The 12,278-nt window shown below is 38.0% G+C and overlaps 1 protein-coding gene across 1 annotated transcript; it reads left to right on the plus strand.

The window, feature by feature from the left end:
- The first annotated feature begins 1,219 nt into the window (after positions 1–1,219).
- LOC104081257 (baculoviral IAP repeat-containing protein 6-like) lies at positions 1,220–10,791 on the plus strand. The gene is made up of 4 exons (XM_009583922.1): positions 1,220–1,390; positions 4,728–4,916; positions 8,761–8,895; positions 9,939–10,791. The coding sequence occupies exons 1-4, from the start codon at positions 1,220–1,222 to the stop codon at positions 10,116–10,118; spliced, it is 675 nt and encodes a 224-aa protein (XP_009582217.1). The 3' UTR covers positions 10,119–10,791.
- Positions 10,792–12,278: the final 1,487 nt, after the last annotated feature.

Genomic DNA, 12,278 nt, shown 5'->3' on the forward strand with positions numbered 1-12,278 from the left:
CATAAATAAGACGGAAGTCCAGAAAACGTCCTTGGAACACTAGAAGAGAAAGACTGTAGAGTAGACAAGTTCTTCAAAGTGCTCTTTCCAACCAATATTTCTATTGGTCTTGTCTTGAAGAGTGGCTGTTCATGTGTGCAGCTCATTCCTGCACTGCCTGGAGTTTGCTTGGATGATTTCAAATATTTTATTTAAAAAAAAAAAAGGATTGGAAGATGGGACTGTCTATCACAAGCTATTTATGGGGAAGACAAAGCAGGCTCCACATTGTGAGGGATAAGAAAGTGAAGTATACTAGTAAGAACTGTAAAGTCTACAAGTAAGCTGAATAGAGGAATAAAGCTGAAGGGAGTTGAAGTGTAGGTATACTGTGTTCAATAACAATTAGTGTTAAATTAGACTAGAATTTACTAGGACGTACAGTCCTTATAATTTTCAGCTTTATGTCATAGAAATGCACTGACTAATAAGCACATACATTAAATAAAAGTAAAGCTTGCAATGGCTTATTTCCTATGGCGCTTTCTGAATTTATTCCTTCCTTGGAGTAATTATTACGTAGCACAAGGTACATTTTCTGTTCCAAATCCTAAAAGACAGTTTCTGTTTCAGCATAGTAGAATTAACAACTCCAGCCTTCAGCAGAACAGATTTCAGCTTGTTCAGGAATTGGCCTTGGAGAGCTGGTTGACCAGCCTCCTAAAAGTTCAAGAATGGTCTATTCCAGTGTGTGGAAGTCAAGCAAGAGTGGCAGAAAGCCAGCATGGGTAAACAAGGAACTCCTGCCTAAGCTCAACTGCAAAAAGAAAGTACACAGAAGGTGGAAGGAGGGGATGGGCTACTCGTTAGAAATAAGGACATTGGCCAAGCATTCAGGAGAGAAATTAGGAAAACCAAAGCTCAGCTGGTGTTGAAAATGGCAAGGGATATAAAAAGCAACAAGAAGGGCTTCTTATAAGTATGTGGGCAGCAAAAGAACACATTTTCCATAGGCTTTCCTGCTGCTCAGTGGGGCAGGGAACCTACTGACAAGGACATAGAAAAGGCAGAGGTCATCTCTGCCTCACTCTTTAGGGAGTGAGGCTTGCTCACCCCATTTACGGGTGAGGCTTGCTTTCCCATGTCCCTGAGCCCTCACTAGGAAGAGGAAGGTCTGTGAGAATGAGGAATTACCCACAGTGGAGGAAACAGTATTCAAGCTGACTGGACCCGCAGGTCCATGGAACCAAATCTCATGCATCAGGGGGTGCTGAGGGAGCGAGCCAATGTCATTGCAAAGCCACTAGCTCTCATCTTTGAGAGGTCGGAACAATCAAGGGAGCTTCCTGGCAAATCTCACACCCAGCTTCAAGTCGAGCAAGAAGGAGGATCTGGGGAGCTACAGAGGCTGGTCAGCAACACCTGACTCCTTGGGAAGATTGTGGAGCAAATCCTCCTGGAAGCTATTTTCAAGTACATGGAAGACAAGAAAGTGATTGACAACAGCCAATGTGGATTTACTGGGGGCGAATAGCACGTAACCTTCTTGCCTTCTACAGTGAGGTGACCGGCTCTGCTCAAAGGGAGAGCAGTGGATGTAGCTTACTTTGACTTCAGCAAGACCTCTGATGCAGTCTCCCTTAGTACCCTTGTAGCCAAATCGGTGAGAGTGCATTATAAGTGGGTGAAAAAGTGGCTGGACCAATGGCAAAGAGATCTTACTGCTGTTATCAATACCGAAATGGGGAAGGTATAGAGAAGATGGAGCCAGACACCTCTTGAAGATGCAGAGCACGAGGACAAGTACCGATTGACACAAGATGGGACATGGAAAATTTTAATTAAATATTAGGAAAAACTTTTTCACTATGAGGGTGATCAAACTCTAGGACAGGCGTCCAAGAGAGATTGTGGAATTTCCATCCTTGGAGATACTAATGTTCCCTCTCCCCTCAAGGGACAATTACGATTTGGAGCTCTAAGTTGTGGTTCCTTACATAGTGTCACTTTCCCAAGACAGAACTTCTTAATCAAGAGATGAACTGAAATTTTGGACTATAACTAGAAAATCAGTGTAGAAAGATGCAAGTATTATGAAGTCTTATTTTCACTAAAGTCCTTTTTCTTAGATTGAAATGTTAGATTTGATTGTTAGAAATCTCATGCAGCATTTAAGTTTCAAATTTTAAAGCTTTTTAGGGTATCATTTTGAAAATAGTAAGAAAACTGTTGGAAAAAGTCCCCCCCATACTGGGAGAAAAACACTTTGTAGCTTTTAAATGGAAAACAGCTGTAGGACTAAATAAATTGCTTGGAAAGAATTAAGCAGTACATGTTTTTTCTGGCTCAAAGATGAAACTATTGTCAGACCACCCAAAATACTTCAGAAATTAACTTTTATAACCGAAATGAAACTGGAAGATCAGTTTAGAGTTTCTCATTCATTGCAATTATAATTCAAAGTAACAACTGGTTATTAAGGCCAAGAAAGCACAATGCTGCGTAGTGTCAAATTTCTCTACCACAGCTGTTTAAAAATATATATATATATCTCTGAAATATAAAATTAAAAAAGCAAATCCCAACTACTTCCAGGCACATGTAAAGGCCACAGATCACCAAAACACCTTAGGTACGTGAAGCGTTGGACCTGAAATACTCTACCTTGGCTTAGCATATTTGCATTAATATTCTGCCTTTTTTAGTGTCATAGTGGCCATTTTCTTGCTGGAACCTAATTTGCAAAGCACATTCTGTATATTTTAATGCATTTATCCATATTTTAATTTTTAAGTGTAACACAAAATAGCCATGGTTGCTTCTAGTTGAATGCATGGTGGGCATGGGAGACAATGGGATGGTGCACACTATACCGTGTAACAGTAGCTAGCTAGAGCATCCGCCTGGGAAACAGAAAAACTTGTTTAATTTTCCTTCTCAGCCCAAAGGATGGTGCTAGTTCACATTTCCCACTGCACAGCCACCTGCCCCATCCATCAGGATAAAGACTTAGCTGCCCTAGATTGCCCTTCTGTGCTATAGTGAAAGCACAGCAATGACACGACTACCAACAGAAAGTGTCGTGGCACCAAAAGGAGTAAGGGTGTGTTTCTGTGAGGTGATGGTGGGACTGAGATTACCCTGGGTCATTCAACTGATTCTTGGGCTTTTGCTTTGATACAAGTTACTGGTTTGGCATTGTGTCTATGGCGTGAGTACACATCGCGGAGAGTATGGAAAGCTGGAACGCTTTTGTGCTGGCACTGCTACAAGAGAAACTCCGAGAGAATGCCACACTTAAGCACAGAGCACAACTACCTAGTTGTTGGGGCACTGCCCTGTGAAAGAACCAAAGTCTTGAATTGTTGCTGACATGTTATCTATCTGATGTAAGCTGTATGTTCTGCGTGTTCCAAGAAAAAGGAGGACTGTTGTCATCCATATCCAGATTCAAAAACTGGGCTGCTAAATTAGGGGATGGCTCCAAGCTTTAAATTGTACCTAGACTGGGAGGAGAGTCAGTCCCTGAAACAGCTGCCCTGACATTTTTAATCTACTGCAGTGCATGTCTTGTACCTAAGTATGCCAGGTGCTGGAAATGCCATTCTTAGGCATGTAATGTATCATCAGTTTTTCAATATTTGAGGAAATGTAAGTGTTCAAATCACCTTTTTTGAATTCTTTACAGTTCTGGAACTAGGTTTGTGTCACAGAATCATAATCCCTAAAATTGCTGCTGGACTTGGTCCTAAGTACATAAGAAAAAACCATCCTTCATTTAAAATAAATTTTAAAAAAGTCAGTGATGTTTTTCTACCTATATAACAACATTTTTGCATGTAACTTAGTTTTCATTAAGTACAACAACAAGTTGACAGGGCCAAACATTCTAATACTGGACAAATTGGCAAGCCATCAAGTCTATGCAATACATACCCATTTGGATTCCTAAGTGCCCTATGTATCTATTTAATTCTTTGTTTTGTATTAGGAATACTTGGGCATACAGTTAAATGCCTTGTATGTATGTAAGCATCTATTCCCCCATGTACTTGATAATAAAATTGAAGGGGGGAAAATTGTCATTTTCTTATCACTGAATAGTTAGTGCTTTGTTGATGGAGTACTGAAAACGGGTTTTTTTTCGTATCTCAAGAGAAATACTGAGGTTCTGTTTTAATGGCACGTAGTGTTCTATGTAAAATCTGAAACTAAAGGGCTAAAAACATACCTAAATCAATGGAATGCATTTGAAAGAAAAAATGGGAGAGTGTGTATACCAACATTGATTTCAGTGATTCGCATTTCACTTCCCTTGCTTCTTTTCCATTTAGTTCAGAATCAGAAGAATTAGTAAGCTCAGCCACAGGAGAAGTTCAAGAATTGTTGACTGAGAACTTGACAAATACACTTTCTTTCCCAAAAGAGTGCAATCAGACATCTCTTCCTTTAAACATTTTCTTTTACTTATATTTGTATTTTTGTTAACTTTGTTAACTTTTTTTAACTTACATTTGTCATTTTCTCAGTGTTTAAGCTAAATACGTAGTCGCAGAACTTACGTTTTTTGTGTGTAGTAATGGTTTCGGTTTGAAAGCATGGACATTCCCTACTTGCAAGTAGCCTGTATTACAAATGACAGTACTTTGCCATAGAAGTGGTTTTGCATATAAGGTAAGCAAAACTATGTGTATTTGTAAAAACACGTAGCTGGCACAACTTTAATGTTTAGTTTCTTCTCTTAACAGGTGTTAGTGTCTGTCCAATCCCTAATACTGGTAGCAGAACCATATTTTAATGAACCAGGTTATGAACGATCAAGAGGCACTCCGAGCGGTACCCAGAGCTCCAGAGAATATGATGGAAATATACGACAGGCAACAGTCAAGTGGGCAATGCTTGAACAAATCAGAAATCCATCGCCATGTTTTAAGGAGGTAGGTTTTGTGAAACACAGTAAATACCTTGTTTGTTTATCTTGTTTGAGTGTTAAGAATAGTGCAGATATTTGGAAACATCATGCAGGACATGTCCGTTTTAGCCTCCTCTTTATTCCCTGGGGCAACTGACTCCAGAGGCTGAAGTGAATAAGAATGCACCTGACTTCACAGATTCTTTTCTGGGAAAGGGGAATGCACACAAATTGGGACTGACTGTAAGGAGGCTTGGTGCACAGTTTGATAAAATATGGTTCATACAGCTTGGCTCATTCTTAATGCCAGGCGGTAAGTTTTATATTACATGTGAAAACTATTGATCAGCCCGACAAATGGGCACTCGGTGTTTGTTAGCCAGCATAGCTAACAGTAAGATGTTTTTCCAAGAAACATGAATTTGAAGCAAGTATTAGGAAGCACTTTGGATACACCAAAACAATGCAGACTGGAAAAATACTTTACAACAAATTCCAGACTGCATAATATTTATGGAAGGATCCACAAAGCACCTGCGCTAAACTAGAAATCTCTGCCTTTGAAAGCAATTGTCTGGATGCTGATGAAAGCAATACTAACCTTCATGCATTCACACTGTCTTAAAAAACTTATTGAAAGAAATCAAATTGCTTAATTTGTTTACATTCCTGAAAAAAGACTAACTCACCCATAGCATCATAGAATAGTTTAGTTGTTAGGGACTTCTCTCAGTGTCTCTAGTCCAACTCTTTTCTCAAAGCAGGTCAATTAGATCTCGAGGACTTGAATATACATGGCAAAGGAGTTAAGGCAAAAAGAGCTGAAGATACACTAAGCAAGAGAAGCTGTATGAATATTAATGCAAAATGGTTGGTCAAACATGAGTCATCTCATGGTACTATCAGCAAATACTTAGAGAAAAACACATTTTACTCCGAACTACTAAAACTGTTGCCACTTCTAAACTGAGGTGTGGAACCATCTCATAGCATTACGTGCGCTTTCAATTGTCTGTGTACTGAAACGTTGAAAAAGCATAATTATTTTAGGACTATGCACATTGCTAAATGTGGCATCTGAGTGAACGGGGTAGTCTCCCATCCCTTCCTTGCTGTCCGTAAAAACATCCTTTGGAATGCAAAAGCCTTTTTCCATTCTAATTACTGTGTCTTATGGAATAAGAAACCATAGGGACTTCACCTGCATGACAAGAGTTAAATATTTTATCAACATGCGGATGTGCTGTGTACTCTGGTGTCTTGAATTAATGAAGAAAAACATGGTGGTTATTCAAAACTACCTCTTAAATGTTTTACTCAGTAAGTTGAAGACCATGATAAAGATAATATCGTGACACATAATCAAATAACCTCTGCTAATAGGTCCTTTTTTTCTAGCCAAACGTAATAATTTAATTTTCGCAAAAAAAGTTCTCAGATTACAGTAAGTTTAAGTTAATTGAAGATATCAGAAGGCAGTGGGCTGCCTGACAATAATGCTCCATCTTTCTTTTCACATATACAGAAATGAAGGATATGCAGTATTACAGTATTCGGTAAATGAATCCCAGTTTGCTGTTATTGCACTTTTCAAAAGCATCTCAGCAATATTGTGCTTACTCTGCAGCTTAGCTTTTTTACTTGTATGAAAAAGGCAGCTTGTAAGCTGACATCCTGCCCCTCTTCAGGAAGGCGAAGTAATACGGTCTATCCAAATGGTGGTGTTTCAGTGGAAGACTAATCATTCCCTCAAAACAGATGACTTGCGCATAGCACATTGTTACCAAAAGGCAGATGTTGAAAACAATACAACTACTAGCTTTCTAATGTGGTGTGTAGCTAGGACTGAGTTAAGCTAAGCTACACACACACACGTAAATGAAAAGTAGCGTTAAGACGTAGATGGCGGTTTGCAGAGTATCTTGAACATCTGAAATTCCCTTCTCTTACCTGTGAACAGACGAGAGTTTAGCTGCATGGAAGAGAACTGGCCAACACTTAGAAGCTTTGCATCCAAATTGGTTTGTTTTGGTTTAGGTAACTGCATTTTTCCTCACTTCCCAAGATACAATCTTCTGTTTTTCCATATGTTGAGGTCTTTACGACAGTATGATGAAATCCTCAAGATTCTGAGAAGTTTGAAGCTACAGTAGCCTGCTTCTGTAAGGAGAAGTTTGAGGCTAAAATAGCTTGCTTTTGTGTTAAAAACACAATCATACTAGCTTAAGCTTGGGGTCCTACCCAGTGCAACATGAGAACTCCCTTTCTGCTTCTCTGAATACATATTCCCTATCATTATGTAAAGTGGCATGTATCTTTCCGTACATATCAAAAAATGGAAATAATGCACTGGAAAGCATTACATTTTTCTCTGATGCAATAGCTGAATTTTGGAAGAACGCTAGATTGCATCTGCAGCCCAATCCAAATGAAAATGTGTCTCTAGCATAGATTATCTGAGCACTTCTCTGACTAGCTTGTTGTTAAGATCTCTAGGGGTTTTGCAGGGTTGTGTTAGGAACACAATGATGACACAATTAACAGTGATGATCATTCAGTAACATAAATGCAAAGGCGTCCTGAAAACTTAGGTCTAGGAAAGAAGGTACATCCTTCAGCTCCTAAGACCTTTTGTCTTCACAAATCTGAGCTGTCTTCCCTGCAGTGTCTTAAATGACAGGTAGGCTCAGGGGATCTAAACTGCTGGTCTTTGGGAGTTCTTCCAAGCTCCATTATGGATGTAAGGAATGCATACAGAATTGAAGTCAATTATGCTTTCAATATGCAGTTTTTCTTTAGACAGATAGCTACATTCTCTAACCTCTAGAGGGAAATACGATTTTGTCAATTACGTTGTAATATTGCCAAGAACTCTCTGTGCTCAGTAAAATTTCTTTGATTTTATTGTTTCTTTCACTAGGCAGAGTTTTAGAAAACTGTTTAAGACAAAGCCAACGCTAAGTGGAGTTTCACAACTTTGTCTGAGGATTGGTTGGTTGGGGGGTTTTTTAACTCAAATGTGTACAGAAATACCAAAATTACTATGCAATCAAATATTAGTTCCCACCCAAACTGTGGGCAGCTCAGCTACTATTGCCTGGGAATTCTAGTTGTCCCCAGAGGTGCTGCCCCTGCCTGGGGCACATAACTGTGGTTGTACCCCTTCCAGCTGGTATGATCCTCCTTCTCTATGCAGAAGCATGTTCTGTTCGTATGCTCATACTGTTGACACTGTTTCTGCTTACCTGTTTTCTGTTCAGGCAGGAAGTAGTTAGTGACAGGGGAAGACATGGTGCTTATACTTCCTGCCTATGCTTCTTTAATAAAATAGGACTGTGAAACCAACAATAAAAGCCTTAATACTTTATCTGTGTAACCTTGCCCCTATGCAAACATAAACATCCGTACGTAATGCCTGCATAGTAAGATCATCTTTGAACTGGAGAATGTGTCTAACAATCTGCTATCGCTTTTTCTTTTCCCTGATGTGATACTGTATTTCTGGCACTCATTTCCCCTTCACCCAGATAACACAAGTGAATGCTGAAATGGCAGACTGCACATAAATTGTAGATTCATACAGACTGGAAGAGACATCCAGGTCAACCTCCTCCTCAAAACAGGATCAGCTGAATTCAGTCCAGGTTCCTCAGGGCTTTTTCCAGTTGGGTCTTGGAAACCTCCAAGGACAGAAATTCCACAATTTATCTGCAACCTGGTTCAATGCTGAATTATCCTCATACTGATTTTTTTTTTTCCTTATATCCAGTTAGATTCATAGGAGTCTTGCAAATTTTGTATTGTTAAAGTATATGGTTCTTAGAAAACAGTGAACACACTGTTCTTTCATTCGGAATATTTTCTTGCAGGTCATCCACAAACATTTTTACTTGAAAAGAGTGGAGATCATGGCTCAGTGTGAGGAGTGGATAGCAGACATACAGCAGTACAGCAGTGACAAACGGGTAGGCAGGACTATGTCCCACCATGCAGCAGCTCTAAAGGTGAGACTTGCTTTTATAATTTTATGTTCATTAATCCAAAGATGACAAATGGCAATGAAATTGCTCAGCAGCTGAATTTTATAATAACAATAGTAGAAAACGCCAGCAACTTTAAAACATGTAAACAAACCTAAGATTCCCAACTGTCAAGAAATAAAGCGTATGTGCCCTCCACTTTCTCAGTATCTTTTCCTACAAGTTAGATTTTCCTTTAGCGCCTGTCCTGCCTATTTTTCTATAAATACTTATGTAAGATATAGAGAGTTTATTTAGGTGGGTGGGGGTTTATGATAGTTGTACTACAACCAATTCCTTGCCAGAAAACAAGCTGTCTGAATAAACAAGCACAGTTATTAAACTGTGGTCCATTACAATTAGTTTTAACCTGCGTTAAACTTTTATCAACAGTTATAACCAGTTTTCTTCCTTCCTAGCCAAGTACTATCATTTGTGTATTTTGTGTCCACACAGACAACAGACCTGTATTACTTTTATGTTTATTTTTTTCTTCCCCTGTGGAGAAAAAAAAAAAAAAAATTAAAGGCTTCTTTTTTCTATCGCTAGACTTGAATTCTTTCAATGTGACTGGTCGTCAAAATGAAGTTACTGTTAGTTACTACGATCAGTATACAAATCTCTGTACATCTGTCTCTGTAACAGATCTCATCAAGACCATGAACTCTTTATAAATTTGTTTTGACTGTATGACCTACCTAGTCCAAGCCAGTTTCTGCTGTGATCACAGAACACAGATATGACTCAACTGCAAGACAAATAGCGTAGCATTTATATTGATGCACGTGTTTGCTGCAGTTCTGTTTACTGCCTTTAATTTGCCCCTAGCAGAATTTGCTAATTATTCTGTCACTACAAGGAAAGTACCAATCCTTAAATACAGGGGAAAAGTTTATCCAGTCATTGAAACGGTACATTTACACCTTTTCTACTTACTCCTTTTCTTTGCCTTATGTTCTCTAACATTTTGAAAAGTAATGTTTTAACTACGGTCTTGAAGTCCACATGATTTCTTTTTCTATATTCAGCGTCATACAGCTCAGTTGCGGGAAGAACTTCTAAAACTTCCCTGTCCTGAAGGATTGGATCCAGACACTGATGACTCCACAGAAAAATGCAGTGCCACAACGAGTTCAGAAGAGACTATGTTGCACGAACAGGTTAAACCCAGCAGCAGTAAAGATATTCCCACTGATTTCAAGTTATGAGTTGCATTGACATGGACTTTCTAGACACAAAGGCTTTGAAGCACAAGCCAAATATGTCAATATTTGTATGTAAGAAGCTAATTATGTAATAGGTAATGAAATTGAAACTATACTATGCCCTTAAGGATATACAGTTTAATTCAAGATGATCTTTTATTTACCTGTACAAGAGTGTAAACTTTTTTGTGCTTTTATTTTTCAATTGTGAGAACCACTGATTGGTATGTTTAAAAAGTTATGTATACAAGAAATGGATAAATCACTGCTATATAAGGGAAACTACCTTAGGAAAGAATGTTTACTGAATGTTTATTATTTTTTTTTACTTGTAGAGTGAGGGCGGTTGTAACAAAGAATATATATTGGTCATTCTTACAGCTACTATTTAAAGTCAGAAAATTTTCACTGAATTTGATAGATTTTACGTTTGGCCATATATTCATGCTCATATTTGATTCTAAAGAAAACCTCCTGTATACTTCAATAAACGTTAAATGGACATGATTCCTCTTTTATGATTTACTGGTACATTTTTAAAATAAACTGCCATAAAATACGTTCTAGCCGAAGACTTGCACTTGTATGACTGAATTCATTACAGTCAACATATTTAATTTTATGCTTACTAATTCTAAAATGCAGATGAAATAAATGCACATGGTTTTACCTCATGCCAAAATTTCGACTTCTGAATTTATCTTTTGTTTGGCTGTTTTATGCAAACTAACAGTATTCTAAATTTCTTAAGGGCTATTCTGGAACAAAGTCTTTTCTCTGAAATGTCTGATTCAGATAATCAACTGTACTCTAAGTACTGACAGGGGCTAATGACATGCCACGCAGGACTCCAAAGTTCTGCAGTTCCTACTGTATAGACTTAGTTCCAATTTTATACTTGCAACCACAGATCCCTAACCAGAAAGGGTAAGGGATTTGCTTGATTTAATAATCAAGTCTCGCTTTTAACGTAACATGCATTACTATCACTGTTCTTAATTTTTGAGCAGTCCTTGAAGGACTAAAAAGTTATTACTGGTATTACCTCAGACTAATGATCTGTTGTATTATAAATACTATAAATCAGGCAAAACCGAGGCTTTTTTGTTTTCTGTTTGTTCTTTGTTTATAAGTATCACGCTGGAATTTTTTCACTTTTTGTTTTACAATGTATTATTTCTAATCATTAAAAATGGCACCAACTGAGGTTGTGTTCTTATGCTGATGGTTAACAGACTTTGATAGTTCTGACCAAAGTACAATTTTTCTGTTATATTGATATGTTGTGTTAATGCAAGGCCTGTCCTGATTGTACATACCTCTCAAAACACCAACTTAGGCACGTCTGGGTTACTTCAGGGGATCCTTAATCAAAAAGCAAAACAAGCAGCTCTGTGCCAGAGCTGCTGGTAAATACATGAAAGAAAGTTTATGCCACATCGTCAAAGTGTTAGAATTTCATCAGTGTTAAAACAGCACTACATTTTTCTAGATGGGTTTTTACTTACCTTCTATTACTGTACAAAATGACTGTGATACTCTTGTAAAGGCTCCAAAAGCAAAATTACCCGCTGACTTCCAACTATATTTAAGTTAGTGGTTTCCATTAGAGCTCTTCGTTTACTGCTTAAACTGTCTGCCTACGGAAGCATAGTCTTTTTATAAAATCCTGGCACTTGTACCAAAACGAAATGTATCGGACCTGAAGATCCTCCTTAAACGTGAAGACTTTTTTTTTTCCCCGTTAAAAAACAACACTGAAATAAAAAGTACCTAACTTGCATTGATTTGACATTAAGAGGGTGGCTAACATGATTGTACCTTTTTCTCTAGTGTGTATTTATGGTATCATAGCAATGCTAATGTGAAGTCACTGCTGCTTAATTAAGCAGATGTAAACAGCTGCATGGGATATTAAACTCTAATTTGTATCCACATACCAATTATCTTTTTTTTTTTTTTTTGCTCTAACCTGAGCTAGAATGGTATTGTACCAAATTAATGCAGAGATTCAATCCTTAATAACTTGCAACTATGTTACAGTCTAGTAAGTAAATTGTGAACTTGGCAACAGATACAAAATATGTATTTTCAGTTCTTTAGGTATAACACACAAGGTAGCTATGTTACTTTGCAGTAAAATCACAGTAAATCCTATGAGGT

The sequence above is a fragment of the Fulmarus glacialis genome, unplaced genomic scaffold (assembly GCF_000690835.1).
Source record: "Fulmarus glacialis isolate BGI_N327 unplaced genomic scaffold, ASM69083v1 scaffold41608, whole genome shotgun sequence".
NCBI classification, from domain to species: Eukaryota; Metazoa; Chordata; class Aves; order Procellariiformes; family Procellariidae; genus Fulmarus; species Fulmarus glacialis.

Excerpts from the sequence above, each read along its gene's own strand:
- LOC104081257 (XM_009583922.1), top strand. The coding sequence starts at position 1,220 with ATGGAACCAAATCTCATGCATCAGGGGGTGCTGAGGGAGCGAGCCAAT. Across the intron at positions 1,391-4,727 it reads CTGGGGAGCTACAGAGGCTG|GTGTTAGTGTCTGTCCAATC; the intron begins GTCAGCAACACC and ends TTCTCTTAACAG. Across the intron at positions 8,896-9,938 it reads ACCATGCAGCAGCTCTAAAG|CGTCATACAGCTCAGTTGCG; the intron begins GTGAGACTTGCT and ends TTCTATATTCAG.